Genomic DNA, 20,612 nt, shown 5'->3' with positions numbered 1-20,612 from the left:
AGAAAAAGCTATTTTTCTTGCTTTTGGAATAGTATCAGGGAAATGAAGTTCCTGTTGAAGGACATCCAGTTTAGCTCCAGTTCTTGCTTTCAGTTTTGCTTAAGGGTGGAACACAGAGCAGAGCTTCTCCCCCAGATTTCAGGAAATGGGGAAGAATGCAGAAAAGAGACATTTCTTAAGGTTATGGGCCTTAATTCACAGAAATCAAACTTTTGTCTCCCATGCAAAAGTACACGTCAAAGTGGTATGGCGTAAGAGAAACTCAGGCAGTTACCTGTTGTTTAATAAGATGTTGGAACATTTGATATCTCTATGGAGAAAATTTTTTTTGTGACAGTATTCCAGCCCCTCCATCAATTGCTTCATGAAAGATTTGATATGGTCCTCTGAAAAATGCACCAGTCCAGATTCTAGCAATCCCATTAGGTCATGGTCCATATATTCAAACACAAGGTAAAAGGCACCTGGAAGGAGAAAAAACACAATGTTAAATGTTTGAGGGTGTAAAACAACAAGAGCTCAACAAGCAAGCACTAGGAGGAAATGTTTCAGTCTAAACACTATTTAATTTCCAAGATGGGTCATGCCGTAGGTAGGAAATTGAAATGTATTATAGCTTTTGCTCCAAGGAAAAGGAGAATTCAGCCTGTTTTCCCTATTTCCGACCAGTATTCACCAGCAAGATTGTTGTGAGTGGGGCAGAGGGAACTGTGACCCTGTGCTAACCTATCCCTTCTCTTGGAATTACACAAGATCATTATCATCATACTGAATTCCTCAGCATTCTGACCTCCTTAATAGATGGGAGTGCTGTCCAGGTTCTGAAGCACATCCACCATGGTTGTACACCACTCAGGGAGTCCTGCACGGGACTACTGAGTGTAGTTTATAAATTCAATAGATAAATCAACCAACCAACCAACCAACCAACCAATAACTGCTCTTCCTTTCTAAGTAGAGCAGGATTTCTCATCTTACCATGTTGATTATGATACCTTGGTAGATGATGATCTAGAACAGCATGAAACAAAAATATCAAAATATCATGAGACACTCCCTCAAAATGCAGAGGAAACTTCTAACATGTTTTCATGCAGAAATAAATCTCTGCCATTCTGGTGCTCCTGGCTAAGATAATTTATTTTGGGTAGCAATATTTTATCTGGAACTTTTTGTATGCAAAAAATGTTCACTGCTACATGATCTGAAGCACAGGCCTTACATTTTACTTCTGAGCAAATTCTTCTGTGATAGTGGGTACCTTTGTCCTTTTTGAAATCCAGTGCATCTTGCTTGTCTGTGACAATTTCCTTCATGTTGACAACACTACTGTGAATCAACTGCCGGAGGATCTTGATTTCACGGATAGCTGTGATGGGGAAACCCTCCTTTTCATTGTCTAGTCGCACTTTCTTAAGAGCCACCAATTCACCTATCAAACACAGATCACAGCGCCTAAAAATCCAGTAACTATGTGAAATTTAATGAAACCACGAAAAGAACAGTCTGTTTAAGCATGCTCCTCCTCCAAATTACCACACAGAATATTTGGTCAGTACAGTACAGTGGCACATTTGATAAGAGCAACATTAGTTTTTTCTGGATCACAGAACTTTTCACATTTAATAGAACTCTTCATCAAGTAGCTTTCATACTTGCGCAGCAATCTCAATCAGGCCAAGAGATCCTAAGATGTGTCAAGTGCATCACATATGATTTGAGACCCCAATGGGAACCAAACCACTCTTTCCTACCCAGTTGCCTTGTGTGTGCGTGTGTGTGTGTGTGGGGGGTGTTGTTGTTGTTGTGTTTGCAGGGGGTGGAGGTACTGACAGCTGTTTCATGAACAATCCACATGGTGGAGCTTTTTGCAAGGTGAACTGCCATGTCATGCAAACTCACCCATTTGGAACTCTATAATGTAACATAAGCAAAAGCAAACTTAGTCTACATTCAAACAACTGAGTGAGCAGGAAGAAAGGAGATGAATAATAGAGAGAGGGAGAAATGGGAAAGGCAATGGTAACAGATGTTTATGAACAAATGCAACCAGAAGATTGTTGACAGTGTAAAATAACCCCAAGAACTATTACCTCCTTAGAAGTTAAGCCATGCCACCTGAATTATATACACGTTAGGCTTCAATGAAAACAAAAAAGAAACTCAAACATGTTTGTTCATAGGATTGTATGTATATAGCCTGGGATTAGATCAATGCCACCCAACCAGGGATGACCACAGACCACTGTACAGGCTTTGAAAGTTAGTACAGCACAACTGATAAAGTAGTATGTTGTTATCTTGGTTTTAAATTTTTGTTTAGCACTAAATTCACTGAATAACTTGGTACATGTCATTGTCCCTTGGCCAAAATTTACCCTATTAGTCAAGTGGCTAAAGTGTGTGCCATTGGGAAAAGGACAAACCCTTCCCAAAATATGGGGTCATTAATTGACACTGATTGACGGTAGATTCTGAAAAAAGCAAAAAAGAAGAAGAAGGAGAAGGAGGAGGAGGAGGAGGAGGAGGAGGAGGAGGAGAAGAAATGGTTCTTTATACCTGGGAGCCTTTGCGTGACACACTAAGCTTTCTGGCTTAATAAGCCTCATGTAGTAGCTACTTTGCCCAAAGGCCAGCACATCAGGAGCCACTTCCTACCTTGGTCTTCCTCCATATATCCCACAGACACTACTGGAGCAAAACCAAAAGCAGTATTTTTAAGTCGTCAAGTTAAGATAAGCCTAAAAAGGCTCATGATTATGGTGGGGAAGGGAGGGGAAAAGCCTTTGCTTAACTGTGTACTACAGCACTTCTGTGGTGGTTGGTGGTCGCCTACTAGCTGCTTATCCAAAGTGGCCAGTCCTTCTGCTGTTCTTGCCAAGCAGCTGTGTAGGCTTTTCATTTCACCTTGGCTTGTTGTGCTGTCTAGGCTCCGTATTTAAGCAAACCCTAAAATAAGCTGTGGTTTATAAAATACCTGGGCATTGCCCTGAATTCAAACAACAGACTAAGCCACTGGGGCTTCATGTTGTACAAACACAGCCAGTGCCTAGTTTATTTAATTTGCTGCAGAAATTAAATAACCAGCTTTAAAAAGAGATGAGATCCTTCCATGGTTAACAGCCATAATAGCTAAAAGGAACATCCATATACAGAGATAGCACAGATGTTGTGGACAAACAGGACACAGCAATTTCTTTAAGGCCCCACTTTCAGATTTCCCCAGAAATATCTGATGGGCACTCTTGGCAACAGAGCACTAGACTGGATACATCCTTGATCTGATCCATAAGGTACCTTTTAAATTTTTAGGGTATCAGTTGTAACATACCTCACAAAGCTTATTATAATAGAAAGCCTGAAGTTGAGTATCATGGATCATCTTGAACATTTTACAGAATACAAAGACTTGAGAACAGATGCCTAGCACAAAACCATACAAATCAACATTTCTGGAAGTTCTTCTAAGCCAATTTGCTACATTTTATAGTAGGGCTTCTTAAAGATAAAAGCTACTGAAGAAAAACGAATAATAACGCACAGTGAACACCCACCTGTGTCTTTGTCCTTGGCTTTGTACACTTGCCCATAAGTCCCCTCACCAATAATACCAATGATGTCAAATTTATCCACACAGCGCTTTCCCCAGTCGCTTTCTGTCTGTCTCCTCTCACCATAACGAGGACAACAGATTCTGGGAACAGTTAGGAAGAGAAATGTGAAAGTTGTAGAAAGTCCAAATGTTGACGTGGATTGACCAATCTGCACCACAGTGGGCCCTCATGTGTGCAATTTGCTTCCTCTGGGCAGTTTTCCTGCTCATATATCTTCAATGTAAGAAGAAAAGGCCCCTGAAGATACCTTGTGCTATGAAACGGATCCCATTTGTGAACCTTTTTCATATCCCATTTTTTTCCATCTAAACACGACTATAGATTTATAATTCACGCACAGTGTTATTTACCAGTACCAGCCAGAAGAGTACAGGAAGATGCATTACACTGAATCAGTCCATTGACCATTTAACTCAGTACTGTCAACAGAGTCAGGCTGAGGCTCTCAAGGTTTTCAGGCAGGGTTTTTTCCCCAGCCCTAGCTAGAGATCCTGGGACTGTCTGCATAGAAACAAGATGCTCTACCACTGAGCTATGCCCACACCTTCAATGATCCGTGATACCAGGTACCAGAGAAACCAGAGTTAGTGAGATGTTTACTGGCTGCTATCTAATCAATTAAAGCTTAATTTAACATATTAAGCTTAACTTTTAAAGCCTTACCTGGTCAGGTCCAGGATACCCAATGATTTATATACAGCAGGCTTCCACAACCTGGTTTTCTCCAGACTCCAACTTCCATTAGCCTCAGCCAGCATGGCCAATGATTAGGAATGCTGAGAGTTGTGATCTAAAACAGCTGGAGGGCACCGAACTGGGAAGGTTGATAGGAGATTCCTCCTTCTGTATCAGTTTCCCTTTGCATCTTAAGGGATCTGGTGGAGACTTTCTACAGGTGCCCTCCTTATCCCAAAATGAGGCTGCCCCCACTAAAAGCAAGGCCTTTTTAGTAGTGATACTTTGCTTATTTAATGCTCTTTCTTGAAAGCTACACTGAATGAACTCCCTTTTGGCTTTACTGTAAGACTATTTAATTTTGCCAGGTCTCCAATGAGTTGATTTCTGTCTCTTCATGCTGTTTCTATGTTCTTTTTAGATACAATGAAGGTACTATGATGTTTAGCATACTATGCCAAGATTTTATTCCATTCTATTATTTTCCAGTATTTTTGACAGTATGTAACTGTAAACCACCTTATGAGCCTATGAGGATGAAAGGCGTGGTACCGAAGGAATATATTGTCTTGTCCTGATGATAGTAAATCAAGAAGGAGCTTCAATTACATTTAATGTTATAATTCAGATTACTCAAAAAAATCCATACCCACTATAGAGTGCCTTGCAAATACTAGCTAAAACAAAAAGGTTTATCTGCTTTAAAAGGCATTTATCAGTTAGCCCAAGATAACTAGCATAGACACATTATTAAAATCTTGTCCCTGCCCTGAATTCACCAAATATTATATTGTTATTCTTGGCCTCAGTCAGTTCCATCTACAGTATAAGAATTATATTGCTATCCTTAACAACAGCCCTGCAGAGTGACTCAGAATAAGTGTGAAGTGCTTTGAACAATTCTTACTATCGTTCATGTCCTCCCACTGAATGCCATTCACCTGGCAGGCTACTTTACTGTCACTCAGCTTTGGTCAGCTATACGACAGATTTCGTTCAGCTCCTCCAACCTTAGCCAAACACAAATGGCCACAATTTATCCTGAAATTGTTGCTATGCAAACAGATGCATTCCACACTTACTTTGGTCTCTTTCTCAATGGTTGCTGAGGTGGTGTGGCCGCTTTTGGTTCTGGAGACTCTGGAGGTGAAGGGTCTCCACCAGGAAGTTCTGGAGGGAGTGGAAGATCTGTGAGCAAATGTCGTGGTCTCTGCTCTTTCTCCTTCTTCACAGGTTTTGGAGGAATAATCTCTTTTGGACTAAGGCACCAGAAAAAACAGCAGCAAAATGAATCATTTTGAGTGATCGACCACTGTTTGCATCTCAAAGCCTGCAAACAGAGCAATGACAATTTACTAGCTTTGTCAGCCCTCAAAAAGTAGTGTGGGATAGTGACCCTACCTCAAATGTCCTCTCCTGAAATGATTGTATTCTGTCATCTGCATTATGTTCCCAAGCTTCAGCCACTTACCATTTGCTTTCTGGAAACAAGAACATTCCTGGGACATAAAATATCCAGTAATCTATTGATTTTGCCAGGGAAATGCAGTAATCACATCAATAAGAGTTCTGAAATATTGCGTGTATGAAGCAATTTAAACTGTCTCCCTTCTGGAGTAGATGGAAACTCAAGGAGTGTTAAAAGGTTAGAGAACACTGAAATAATTCAATAAACTGAGACTCAATCGTGACAAGACAGAGTTACTGTTAGCAGATGGGTTCCCTGCCCAGATAAGAGATAGCCAACCAATTCTGGAGGAGGCTGCACACCACCTTATGGATCAGGTTTGTAGTCTGAAGGTGCTCCTGGACTTTCAGTAGAAGTACTGGTGGACATAAAGAACCTTCTATCAGCTGATCTGTTATACATGGGGCTGCTTTTGAAAATGGTCCATGAAATGGTCCAAAACAAGGCAGTTAGGGACTGGCCGGTGTGATCACATTAGACCAGTACTTTACAATCTACACTGGCTGCCATTTCATGTCTGGAGCTGATTCAACATGCTGGTATTAACATTCCAACCTGGGATCAGGTTATCTGAAGGATCACCTCCTCCCTTATATATCTGCCTGGACCCTAGGATTATTTTCAGTGGTCCTTCTGTGGGAGACCCTGCCAAAGGAAGTCAGGTGGGTGGCTACTCAGATGAGGGTCTTTTCTGTTGTGGCACCTGACTATGGAATGATCTTCCCAGGAGGCTTGCCTAGCATTTACACTGCATTACTAAGAGTGCCAGGTGAAGACCTTATTTTTGCAGAAACTCTTCCAGGAATTTTAGTTTCACATTGTTTTAAATTTGTTATTGTATTTTAAATATCTGTACTGCTGCTAGATTTTACTCTAGTTTTTTACATACTGTTCTTTTAGCTATCTGAATTCCTATGCATTCTTTTTGTTTTAAATTGTTGTGAAGCACCCAGAGGACTTTGAATATTGGGCAGTATACAAAGTAATAAATGTTAGTTTTAACACTTAAAATCAAGAGGATCTTATTACCAAGTGTGAGATATTATTCCCCACTTCCCTCAGTTCTGGTACACTTACTTTTGCCACAGTTCCTCCTTTTTCTGTATTTTTCAGCTGACAAATTATACAATGCTTTTCATATATTCAGTTATCAGCCACTGTGGGATGCACATGCATTTATGAATTATCTTGCATGAACAACATGCACATGGTAGGCATGTCATGAGCAGAGACGGGGGTCCGACAAGATGGCCTGGGTGACCCCTTCTGACTTGCTCTATTTCCATGTATCACATGTTCAGAAAACTAACACTGCAGATCTGCACCTCCTACTTGCTCATACTTTGGGCCAACTAATTGCTATATTTGGGGTCAGGAATTCTCTGGAAGCCAGAATGGCTAGAGACTCTAAAGTTATTTTCTTCCCTTGTAGTCTATAATTTGACTTGTTTGCCTGAACCATCTAGAGCTATTTGTCCTTCAGACTCTCTTTCAGTGATACACTAGAGTCTGTTTGATCAAAATGGTGATGTGAATTCCATAGGCTGATAAGGTTGATAGAAGGCCCTTCTTTTGGACAGAAGTTTTAAGTAGCTGACTTCATTGTTATGTTCCAGACCTAGAACTCTAAAGGTGGGAGAGTTGCTTACACACAAGTACTAAACATGTATAGTAACCTCACCCCATTATCCTCCCTTTTTTCTAAGACTTGATCTTTCTTCCACAGAGCCTACCAAAAATTAAAACACACACACACCCCACTACCTACCACCTCATGCACTGAAACTGTTCCAAGTTGGAAGAAATTGGTCTATTTTCCCTGAGCAGAATTACTTTGTGCTCTATATGGATAGAATCTAGTAATACATTATTTCAAGTAATTCTTCAACTCTATCAAGGGTTTGTGGCTGGACTGGGAAGAAAATGGGTGCTCTGCAAGCTATACCTCATCTATGCACATGACATCACAGTGCACAGTCCTCAAAACAGAAAGAAAAATCCAGCTTCTGAACCAAAAGGAAACTCAATTTCTATGTTCAGAGCTAATTCAATTCTTAAATTGGATTCACTTATATCAAGATGCTTTGAAAAGCTTTAGGAATGTTTTGACAATGACTAAAATAAGAGAGCAAAGGGGAAAAAACATGAAGATTAAAATCTTGAGAATGAGTGCAAAGGCTCTGACCCCATACAAATCATCAGGCTGTTCTGAGCCCTGGGCTTATATGTGTGAAAGCTTCTTGCTTTCACTTTTGCTCCCCCTCCCCTCCAATGCAGCATATGGAAAAGACTAAAAGCATTTCTTTCAATTTTCACCTAACCACAGTGTTTTGTCTGAACTGGGAACTACCGTTAAACTTTGGTTTATTTAAATGGATCAGAATAAATTGTGGTTTTAACTAACAGAGTCTGATCTTGTTCAGACAGCAGTGTTTGACACTATGATTAGCTGAAATTGAACGCAGATGCTTCTGACCTCTACAGCCATGTCATGGGGGAAACAGGGTAGTGGGCAAGACTGAAGCTTGTTCATGTAGCACTACGCTATTGTTTAGAATCATCCCTGAATGTTACCATTATGACTGAACTTGGTGAATTGTGGTTTATTCTATTATAGCTAGTTAAAACAAATTGGGAGCAAATTACAGTTCAAGATGCTGGATGATAGCCTGCCCAAGGAGAAAAAACTTAAGAAAGCAATTCAGATGATTTAAGCAAACGAGCCAAACTACGAGTTACAAACAGATTAGCCCAGCAGCACAAGGCACTCTTAAACCTCTATTTTCTTAAACAGCACACTTAACAGTGCACCTCTTAAATGTCTTTCTAATTTTGGACATTTCTATTGAGGTAGCCACACAGATGAAGTTCCATAAGCAAGGAACCAAAGTTAACACAAAAACATGATGTTTTTCTATTGGTGCAAAGTATAACAAGCTGTACAAGGCACAGGAAAACTACTGTTGCCTCACACCATGTCATTTACATCCACAACTATCCTGACCAACAACAGATGTCATACTTTTAGGTTAAGGCTTTCTCCAGCTCAAGGTCCTCTATCATGGAGCTACATCTCATGCAAGGGATGGCCAATCCTGTCCATCCCATTTCTTGCATGATTCATGTCCTTGGAATCTCCCTACACATTTCAAAGCTGCACTCCACATCTCTGAGGCCTAATTTATACTGTAGTATATGTGGGGGTTTTCTCAATTACTTCTAGAGTTTGCAAAATGCTAAATTACATGGCAAATACCAAATTTTGCATTGGAACAGCAAAATAAGCAGGTACATCAGATTCTTAACAAACTTGCTCCATAACATTTCCAGCCATTTGTAAAATAGCCCCTTACCTATCCAAATCATCTTCCCCAGGCAAAATGGGAGGAAAAGGAAGTGGAGGCAACGTCGAAGTTTTCAGATGATGAACAGCGGTTGTCACAGAAACATGCACCTTTAAGGATGACTGCACAGTGGATTGAGAGTTAGCCTGAGTAGTCAGAGATGTCCTAGAGTGGGCAGAGGATGGCAAACAAGATGGAACTAAAGCAGAGGAGTGAATCGTGGATGACTGGGTAGGTGGCAGAGGGGGTACAACTGGAGAAGGAGGCAAAGGAGGCAAAGGAGGAGGAGCCTGAGGAGGTGGTGACGATGTTGGCAGAGGAGGTAGTGACTTAACAGAGGGCAAAGGAGGTGGGACCTCTTGCTCAGCTGTCTCTGTTTCCTTTGGAGTCACAATTTCCTCCTTTGATACAAGTTTAATATCCTTTGTTCCCATAGCTTTTGAGTCTTTAACTGAAACAGGCAGTTTCTTCTCAGAGTTCTCTGCTGCCTTTGTTTTTACAGGCTCAGGAGCATTTTTTGTCTCCGCATTGTGCTGTAGGACATTTGCTGTCTCAGCATCAGAAGGGCACTTCTCAGGCTTAACCATTTTCGTCTTCTTGACCTCTGTCACTGGTTCTTTAACGTCAGGCAAGCTGTTTTCTTTCTTTGATGACACGCTAGGCGAGTCCTTGGTTTCCTTCCCATCAACCTTTGCTGCTGCAGCAGCAGCAGCAGCTGCTGCCCTCTCCTTTTTCTTCCTACTCAGTTCAGCTCCCAAGCTGGAGTTCAGTGGCAGGCGAGCAGGAGAGATACTGGAATGGCGACTGCGGGATCCAGATCTCTGCTTCTTGTTATGAGATGAGTGCCTTGAATAAGCAGGACTTCTACTTCGTGACTTCACAGGTTTTCTGTCAAAACAAAACAAGAAAATCAAAATCCCAAAAGATTTTGGTTATGTTTATGTAAAATGCAATACTCTGGCTCTGAGAGCTGAAGAAATATGCAGTACATACTGTTAGTTCACAACAGGTTTCCTCATTTGCTTCAATAAGTGAGTATTTTCTGAGTGTATATCCTGGAACACCTCCCACTCATCCTCTATCCATGCACAGTAATACTAAGCCTTTTTTTTGGAAAAGTATTACACCATCATTAAGCCATCTGTTAAATCAAGGATGGCCAACTTCTTCAGCTGAAGGTGTGAATGGCTTCTGACCAATTTACTTAGGGGCCAGAAGTACCAGGCCATGTCATCATTTTATTCCTATACCCTGCATTTTGGAAACAAGGCATCTTCCTGGGCTAAAAAAATCCTCTCAGCACTGAAGGTGAGTATGCACCAGCGGCCTCTGTGCTAATTCTGAGACCTTCTATTAATTCTGAAACGAACATCAGAAGGATAGCTGTGAGGGAAGTTGAAGAGCAGAGCTACCTATAAGTGGATCAGTAGTGCTCCCCAGCTTCCTGTTGTAATTAAGCTGGCACCTATCCTAAGCTGTTCCTGCAGCCATTGTATCATGACAGAAAAGTTTCTGAGGTATCTCTTCTTTCACCATCAAGAAGTTTCCTTGCCTAGCTGTTAAATGGCATGCGATTTTCAGACCTGCTGCACCAGGCATGGTCTGTGTTATTTTCTGGTCCTTGAGAATGGGCAAAATCCAAGCCAGGGGCCTCATGCTGCTCTTCAGCTTTCCCTGTACCATGGAGTCAGATGAATCATGCTTTGCATCTAGGTAATGTCCACTGGTTGCCAGGTGCCCACCCCAGTTCTAGCACCAGTAGGCAAAACATTTATGTGGGACAGATCTCAAGAAGTCAGTTGACTTCAATGCAATCATTCCAAAACAGGAACATTACAATCCAAAATAATTGTTTAGCAATAATATCAACTAAATTAAGTTAATCTCACAAAATTCGAAGTCCAGAAAATAATTATGCAGTCACATATTTTCAGAGGCTACAAATGAGTGATAGAATTACCTGCCATTAATAACTCACCTAAGACTTGGTATATAGGAGATCCATAGGAAGGCTCTCCTGTTTGAGTTCCCAGGGCTAAGTTGTTGTTAGGGGAAGTAGAGGTAGCTTGAAGTGTAAGCTCCTGAATCTTTTGGCAAAACTTTTGTTTGATTCATTACTTACAATTTGATAAGTTAGGCACACTTTTTGCCACCACCGCATCTGTTCCTGAAAGACTGCATAGCTGCGGAGACTCACAAATGCAGATGCCTAGTTTGTTCAATGTTTAAGAATGAATTTATTATATTAAGAGCTTCAGCTATGGGGTGGTACAGAAATGAAATAATCATCATCAACTGATGGGCAGTGCTGACTTACTTTAAGCTCAAACTTATATAACAGGGTGGATTTGATTTAAATTAAATTGATTCAAGTCATGATTTAAATCACTAGTCAGTAAGATGAGGTTTAAATCATGGTTTTATACATAATTTGCACACAAGCCCATCTTACCAGTAGGTAGAGGAACTTCATTATAATATTCCCAAACTGGGTCTTCTTTTATAGCCTACTGCCCTTATAGGTTTTCTCTTCCAGGGAAAGAATACTATGATAAATCTCAGGCTATACACAAAAAGATCCAAAGACTTGTAGAGTACTCAGCTCAAAAGGTTTTATTTTCATTTTTACTGCTTGCCCCTCCCTCTTCATACTTAGCTTCTTGTGCAGATCTATTCCACTTCCAAAAATCTTCTATTGATTTTTTAAAATTAAGCACTTAAGAGGACAGGGTTTGATTCTGTGTACATAGATTTGCAAAGCAACGATGGGATTAAGGATTTTTTTCCCTCAACTCTGTTTATTTTATAACATTTTGCTGTGAAGAAGAGGCCTGTGATGTCTGCAAACAAAAATTCACAGTTTTGAATTTTGTGAAATCAAGCAGCTGTGATAATACCTTCTAAATAGAAAAACTGCCCATTAATCTTACAGAAACCTCTGGAAGAGCATGAGATTATGAATGGATTAATAGAATTCATTTACCAAAAAATTAAAACATTGCATGAATGTCTTATGATGCATAATTAAAAACTAATCCTTATTTCATGATGAATAACTTCTGGACTATAATTTATCATAAATAGAAAACTATCTTTACATAGATTTTTCTCAAAGCATTTTATTTTTAAAAAATCCAAACCAAAAAATCTGATTTAAATTTTAAAACTCCAACTTAAATAAAAAATCAATTTTTGATACAAAAATTCATTTTTATCCACCCTGCTATAGAAGAATCAGAATGCTGTGAAAGAGGGCAAACACAACAAAAGGCAGAAAAGAAAACTATAGGAAGCCACCAAGTGTGTGCCACTGTTTTAGAAACATCATACAGTTTAGTAAACAGGACTGAATTCAGTTTTGGGTCAGGCACTCCAAATTTAATCTGTGTACAGATTCATTTGTCAATAAGTAACTATAACAGGCATATCTACTATTTCAGACATCAGAAATGCTAGTTGGGTTTCTGAGGATGAGTTACTACTTACAGCTCTTATTCTGCAAACATAAAGACTGATTTTCTTAGAAAAAAATGGGCAGTTGCCAGGGCAAGGTCAGGCTCTTTTCTGAATGTGCCTTGACAGGGGCACTAATCCGAATGCAATCCCGTGTTGATAACTGGCAGTCCCAGGAATAACAATTCATCCTATACATCACAACTAGGTTCACAGGACATGGCAACCCATCATGGGTAACTAGCCATAGCGGTTTGTTGTAACATGAAAACCCAGATCAATTATTTCAGAATGGTTTCTTTGAGGGTAACAAGCCCCCCTGTCAGCTTATGGCTCGTTTCTGGGGTTGTTTTATCCATGATGGACAGTTCTGCTGTCCAAATGTGGGTGACTGATTCTATCATGGGTACAGGGAAGACACAAACAAGTCATACAATAGCAGCAGCACAGCCCTTTTGCTGAGCTTGTCCAGGCCACCACCAATGATAGCTACTCTCCCAATGACAGACACATCACCAGTGGTCTGTCACTGAATCAGTCTCTCCCACACCAAGTTCAACTACTTTTGTAATCTCCATAGCCTTTGTGGAGATAGTTTTTCATTATTTCTGAAGTGACAGCCCCTTCAAAGTGCTGCAATGGCACATTAGAGCATCTATGTCTGTTTCACCACATTTTAAAAAACATGTACCTGAGACTTGTGCAAATGTTCTCATTTTTTCAATTTTGTCAGATCTTTGAAGGTGCACAGGTAAGCAACTTTGAACTATCTCAGCCTTGTAGGAATGCTACATTATTTGTCGCTTTACTTCTCATTGGACAGTTGTCAAATGGCAAGGGGTCAAATCACAAGCAAAGCCACAAAGAGATTTTTTTGTTGGCAAAATGGGAGCAATGTGCATCACCTCCTTCCCAGCAAGATCCCCCATGATTTTGTTTGCTTGTTTCTACCTGACTATTCTCAATGTCCTCCACCGTTTCCACTCTTTCCAGAAACTCTAGGTACTCAGGAAAGTGGAAAATTGCAAGATACTCCATTTACAGAAGCATTAAGTTTGGACAACTGTCAAAACTCAGGTTTCCTTTTAAAATACATTTTTTACAGGACAAATAAGGTTTGTTTGATTTTTTTGGACACAGCCAAATGCAGATTTAATGGTGGTGATTACAGCAAGGAGAGAATGCAAGGGTTCTATTGTGGAATATCCTGGACTTAGAGGGAAGAACCCATGATGAGTCTGATTATCTCTTGGATGTATTATGGGTTATTCCATGAATAACTCACACTTCACAGCATACAATGAGTTATGTTGTATGAATATAGTAAGTCACCAAGGCTTTATTTTCTGACACCCTCAAGGATGTTCTAAGTCAGATATGAAAAAACCACTTGCCCAGTAGTTCATGGTGAGTAAGGTTAGTTTTGGCCAAACCAGGCATAGGAGCTTTGATAGATAAGAGAGCTGGTGATTTGTTATTTCTTTCAGTCTGTTTGCAAAACCACTTTAAGTCCCTGCCTTGTAGTTTGAGCAAAAACATACATTAAGAACTGAAAGTTAAATGCCTCCACATCTTTTTCTTTATTTGCAGAAGCACTTTTGACAACAGATAGCATCTGATTTGTATTTTCTAAATGTAGACTTCATCTCCAGCAGTGATCTTTAACACTGTGTTCCACAGAAAGTTATCAGAATAGACTGGTAATAGACAGTCTGTTTAATATTATCAATCATGCCCTGGAAGACACAGCCACAGTAATAGGTATGTTCCAGAGCACACTTCAGATGGGATGATGGCTAAGCACAACTGACTTCACTTACACTGCATGAAATCCAAGAAGGTAGTCTAATATATCCCCCTGCATTTGCTGTGGTTCCACAGTGGATGGATGCTCCCGCAGGGAAACACATTTGATTTGTACTTATCTACAATCATGTAACTGCCATATAACTTCATATAACTGCCATAAAATGGGAAATTTACCAACATCTGCCTACTTAGGAATCTGACACTGGCACCTAATAATTGGATCAGTACTTTACAAAACAGACACCTCATTTGATACTGGCTCCCATACACTTTATGGTACTTATTTAACCCTACTGCAGGGGATTTTTTAAGCAGAAGGCCAATTGCTTTTTACAGAAGAGGACTAAAATTCTATTTCAGTAGAAGACAGGGAAATGGATCAAGTTAAGATTTCCTTAACTGTGGAACACAGCACATGCATCATGAATGGAATTCAAGAGGTAGAAAAAGTCAGCAGTTATTTGCAGAGCCAAGTGAACAAGAGTATGAAAAACAGGAATGGGATACCCCTTCATAGCTTTATATACTTGAATATATACTTCTTATTGTCCACTTATTGTCCAACTCTACCCAGTTCACTACAATGGCTCAATTGAGCAGTCATCTTCACAGTAGTTCATAGTTCCCTAAAAGCACTTAAGATACCCTGTGATGTTTGCATTCTGCTCATATTACTGTTTATTTTTCATTAAAACTCAGAAATGTTGTATGCCATCATAGGTAACTTTCAGCCTTCCAGATGTTCAGGCCTACATTTCTCATCATCCTTCACTACTATCAATGCTATGGCTGAGGGGAAGTTGTAAGATAAAACAACTGGAAGAATGCAAACGACACTATGCAAAATAGAGTTTTCTGTCAGCACTTGTTCCTTGGTGAGTCATTAAAGGATCACCAGTCCTGCATTTGGTTTACTTCATTTGTAAAAGCAATTTTCAGTGATGAAGACTTCACATGGTAGCACAGCAAATGCAAACTTGATATCACTTTATCACAGGATCCATGAATTCAACTCATGAAACTCTGGCAACTCTTCCCTGTCACACTTGACGAGGTAAAAGGCATGTTGGACAGTAATAATGATTTCTGAAATGGTTCCTTGACACAAAATGTTGTAAACTAATTATTTTATTCATTCTCCCAAAGTTATCAATATTCCCACTGTAAAGATAGGAATGGCAGCTGAAAGAGAGAGAGAAACTTGCCCAAAACCATCCACAGAGTTTGTGGCTAGGCAGATGTGAGTACTGGAAATATCCCAAACAGCCATGGGACAAGATAATGACTATATGTTTGTTTAGCATTCACAGGGTGGTAGGTACTTAACAGAACACAAAGAGATTAGAGTCAAATGGCAAATTTGCACATTCAACATGCTAGCAGCAACTGTGGGAAAACAGTCATGGATAACAGTCTTTTCTTTTTGTCAACTTAGCCTCCACAGTGATCTCTGACCAATACCAGCTGTTTCACACATTCAGATTATTAATTGATAACCAGTTGCCAAATTATTGATGAAGTCAGAACTCATTCTAAGTAAGGTGAACAGGAGAAAGATAAAACACATCAATTCATTTTGATGAAGGAGTAGCAAGGAATGACCAACATTTATGGCCTCTTTCAACTCCTAAGTCTCAATAATTATTAATCACTGCCCACAAGATAAATTTAAGTAGATTTAGGATACCTGACTTACATTGTTCATAAACATGATGAACTGTAATCAAAAGGGATTTCTGAGGCACTGACCTGCATTGCTCAGCCGAAAGTATTTCCCCACGCAAGTTCATATTCAGGTTATAATGGGGATACCACAGTGTGTAACACATATAGAGGAATTTCATTTTTATCTAGTGAAACCAGTGGTACTTTGATAAAAGTCACAATTCAAGGTGACTTGTTAATCATGTAACAGATGCAAACCTGATGGAATTAGGCACTATGGACAATAAAATCTGAGACGTCAATATTAATTTTATATTAAATGCTATTGATTTCAATGTGTCATTCCTCTGAACTGTGCTCAGTACTCCTATCAGGTTGGAATACTTCTCTACAAATAAAGGTTGCCTATTTAGTCAATATAATGTAGTTTTATAAAAGGTATGTATTAAGTTGCCAAAACATCTGGAGAACACCAGGTCAGGGATGGTTGCACGGAGGCATAGTTTAGGAAGACAGGAATGATCCACCTTAGGCTCCTGTGTTCCCCACTCCCTTTCTGGCATAATCAAGAGAAGTTCTGAAGCATTTCCTTCCAATTTCAATTAATCAAATTAGTGTGGTTATCTGAACCTGACAAATTATGGTTAATGTTAATTAAGAATGATTTAATTTCTGATCAGGTTCACATAACTGGAGAAGGAAAATAAGCTACTATGCCTTATTTTTCTATCCCACTGAATTACCATACTTACCTTTGCTGGATGCAATTTACTGTGTTGTCCCAACCTGGTAAGAGGGAGGGTTGAGTGAGTTTAGAAGCTACTCTAGATAGAACCCATGGCTTGTTCTAGGGTTGTGGGATGGCTTGAAAACTGCCTGACCCTCATCTTCACTGGGTTCAGACAACAAACTATATAGTAATTACAGTAATTCCTGTATATGCAACTAGCAGATGAAGGCTGGGGAAAAATGCAAAGGTGGCTTAATTTCCTTTCTCAGTCATGCAAACTTTTCTAATGTGTCAGCTTCAGACAATATGATCAAGTGCAGTTGATCAACACCAGAAATGAAAGCTTCTGAATTGTTCTTTACAGGTATATCAGAAGATGGCAGAACACACAAGCCAGGCATTCTGTGCCTTGTTTCTGCTATGCTAAACTATATTTTAACACAGTTGTGAGTAATCTAGTGCCGTCCAGATTTTTTGGCATACACCTACTTGCTGATGCTTATGAAAGTTGCATTCCAAAGTATCTGGAGGGCACCAGGCTGCCTACCTTACAATGATGGACTCTGAATGACTGGAATTTTAGTCTAATATCCCTAAATCAATAAAGCAAGAATAGAATTGATCTAAGCCAAAGGAATACTACAATGAAAGTAAGCGAGGTTTTATATCCTAAATGAGGTATCTTAAATATTTTTAATCTAAACTGAAGGGTCACTGATAATGACAACTTTAGGACATCAACACTTTTAGTCACATCTAGAGAGCCAGTATGGTATATTGGTTAAGAGCACCAAACTGGGACTCAGGCAACCTGAGTTCTAGTCCCAGCTCAGCAATGGAGCCAACTGACTTTGGGCCACTCACAAACTCTCAGCCCAACCTGCTTCAGAGCACTGTTGTTGTGGGGATAAGACTAAGCAGAAGGTGGTGAATGATCAAAGTCACTTAGAGTTCTTTAAAGGAAAAAAAAGAAAAGGAAGGACAGTGGGATATAAATCTAATTAAAAAAAATCTGTACCACTGAGATCAAATATTTCTGATTTACTAATGAAGACCACGCACCTGGATACAGGACTCCGACTCAGCGATCGCTTAGAAATAAAAGGACTGCTGGAACGCCTTCGATTAAATGGGCTGGGGGACCTTCCACTGTACGATCCACTTCCTCTCTCATAACTGGATGAACGCCTCCTACTGTATGGGCTGACTGATCGCTGCCTTCTACCATAAGGACTAGGAGAACGCATGTTGGATTGGTATGCAGCAGGTTCCTTGTATGGCGGGCTGACTGATGGCCTTCGTGAGGACCCACCAGGGCTTTTCTTGTAGGAATCGTAATTACTGGATGTGTGTGAGCGTGGAGGGCTGATATCATAGTCCTGAGTATAGGATGCTCCTGAAGGGCTGTCATCTTGTTTAGGACTATCTGACCATTTGCGGTGAGGACTCCTAGATTTCCGCTTTGGACTATCCAGTGATTTGTAGCTTTTGGGGGCATCCCTTTTCCGATGACTTTTGCTGCGGTCCTTGTGGCCAGATTTTGTCTCCCGTTCTTTCCTGGACTTGTCCTTATGCAATTTGGCTGACCGGGACTCCTTATTACTGCTCTTGAATGACTTAGATGAATGGTCATCATTTTCCTCATGCATCCTTTTGGAGGCCCCTGATACCCTGTCCTTAGTGGAACTTAATTTGCCTGAGGACTCTTGGCTCCTGTCCATTCTTTTCTCCTTGTCCAGCAACTTGCTTTTCATCAACTCACGGATTCGCTTGTGTTGATGATGACGATGCCTATGTAGCCGTTCACTCCTCTCTGATGTCCCTTTTCTCTCATCATTTTCTCTCCTTTCTGGCTTGAGGATGGCTTCATCTGAGAAGGTGTCCGAATCAGAACTGATGTCATCATATTCCACTAATGGCTTGATCATGCTGCCAAGTGGACCTCCTACTTCTTGGACCCCCAATGGTGAGTCTTTGGAATGCCTGGACTTGTGTCTTTTATGCTTGGAAAGCCGGTGTCTCTCTTTGCTGTTTGAGCTCCCACTGCTGGACATTGCTTCTTGATGTAAGGACCCCCCTCCTCCCACATCCTTCTTGCCCCCATGTCTCTCTGGGTTTGGCATTCCTTCTCCACTGTGGTTGAGAAGAGGGGGGAATTCTCCAAAACCCCCAAAATCTAATCCTCAAGGCACCTCTTCCCACAATGGAAGGGCAGCTCTCCCTTTCGCCTTTTTTCCTACATTCAACCCAATCCTCTCTCTTAAATGTGCATGAAGGCGTTGTTCTATAATTGTCTATAAAGATGTCTAGAATATTACAAGAAAAATTACCAGAGCCAGATCTCAGGCTCTGAACAGTGCCCACCTCAAGCCTTTCAAAAGGGAGTCACTCTTGCCAGAATGTCCCCTGCTTTCAGACTTCAAGGGTAGGATGAAAGAGGCAGGCTGTTACACCTCTGAATAACCACCCACCCTTTCTTTAACTCTAGGCCTTAGTTAATGTCTAGTTTCAAAAAATGAACACTGCAGGAGTGTCAATTTAAGTGTTTAAGGAAACAATATATTTCTACCCCGTTTTGTAAATGAACTTCCCACACCAAGGTGGGGAGAAGGTTCTGGAAAGAGACACAACTCACTTCGTTTTCTGAAGCAAGGTTCTCTCAAACAGATGAACGCTTCCTTTCTAAAGCCCCCACGTATTTGAGAAAGGGGGTTTCCTTGAATTAGGACTGCCCGTTCCACTAACCCAAGACCTAGTCTCTATATAAGAAAGCTGGGCACTGAATTTACTGCCCCAACTCTTCTTAAGTTCCTCAGGAAGGAGGGGGGAACTGTAAACACTTCCACCCGCCCAAAGGCCTGTCTCTGTGCGAAAACCTTAGGAGCCCTTGGCTAAGGCCAGTGAGTTCTTCCTGAGGAGGGTGTCCCTTCCCTAGCCTGAATCTTTTTCAGGGCCCCCCAACCGGAACCCCCATCCTTATCCACCTACTTCCCAGAGCGAAACGGCGCCGCTTCCAGGTGGGGGGGAGGGGCGACGGAGAGGATGGTAGAAAAGTGAGGAGGGGAGAAGGTTAGCGACCAACTCTCGCGAGAATATGAAAAAAGATCGTCGTCGTCCTCCCGTCCGCCGACACCGTGGCTTCCTTTGCCACCGCTCGGGGCTTCCTTACCCCAACTCCTCTACCTGCTCCTGTTTCTCCAAATACCGCGAGAACACGCATGTGCGCGCGCACTCCATTCCTCGCGCGCAGGCGCAGGCGCTCACACATAGACAAAGTCTCGCGGCGCCGCCGCTGAAAGCGACTGGGAAGAGAAGGGGTGGTTTATTTCTCTTTCTCCGAGTTTGTCCACAAGATCGTGGCCTTCAAAATCTCGCGGGAACTGACTTTCTCTTTAACGAAACTTTGTGATGGACGCCCACACAGAGACAGGAACAACCCCAATTTTATTGGGAAATTTTCAGAACGGGAAAGCTACTATCATAAAAAAGGGCCGGAAATCTCTGTGCTTTTCTTCTTCATCGTTTTATTGAAGCTTGTCACAAACCAGCTCTGAGCACTTTGTCATTCATACAAAACCACTGATAACACGAACAAGCAGACTTACAATCTGCTGTCCCCTTTTTTCCCTTAATAAACACATTATTGACAACAATAGCAACACCACGTGAGCATGAGGAAACTGTTACCATTTCTATCCTTAAACAAAAGTTAAGACGTCCACATTTAAAACAAGTGATAAACCTCCCGTTCCTATGAAGCGTAAAGCATGGCACCTTTAAGAGGGAAGGGAATCCTAGTCTCGCGAGAGTGTACTACTTTTCTGCTGTTGGATTGGCTACCTCACGGGATTCTC

General features: G+C 40.9%; 1 protein-coding gene across 12 annotated transcripts in view; it reads right to left on the bottom strand.

Moving 5' to 3' along the window:
- The window catches only part of CDK12 (cyclin dependent kinase 12), an 86,635-nt gene extending 66,659 nt beyond the window's left edge, over positions 1-19,976 (bottom strand). For 6 of the 12 annotated variants that reach the window (XM_044446941.1, XM_044446942.1, XM_044446943.1 and 3 more), the window contains exons 1-6: positions 17,821-19,975; positions 9,111-9,989; positions 5,372-5,548; positions 3,555-3,694; positions 1,262-1,432; positions 275-464 (exon numbers count right to left, since the gene is read on the bottom strand). In XM_044446941.1, coding sequence (XP_044302876.1) covers positions 275-464; positions 1,262-1,432; positions 3,555-3,694; positions 5,372-5,548; positions 9,111-9,989; positions 17,821-18,881 — 2,618 coding nt within the window. In that variant the 5' untranslated portion in view covers positions 18,882-19,975. Of the gene's footprint in view, positions 1-274; positions 465-1,261; positions 1,433-3,554; positions 3,695-5,371; positions 5,549-9,110; positions 9,990-17,820 lie in introns of all 12 variants that reach the window. The other 6 variants (XM_044446935.1, XM_044446940.1, XM_044446937.1 and 3 more) reach the window with 2 other exon arrangements.
- Positions 19,977-20,612: the final 636 nt, after the last annotated feature.

Source organism: Varanus komodoensis, unplaced genomic scaffold (genome assembly GCF_004798865.1).
Source record: "Varanus komodoensis strain SLA01 unplaced genomic scaffold, ASM479886v1 scaffold50, whole genome shotgun sequence".
Classification (NCBI taxonomy): Eukaryota; Metazoa; Chordata; class Lepidosauria; order Squamata; family Varanidae; genus Varanus; species Varanus komodoensis.
The sequence above is the reverse complement of the archived record's forward strand: the minus strand, read 5'-3'. Positions and strand labels throughout refer to the sequence as shown.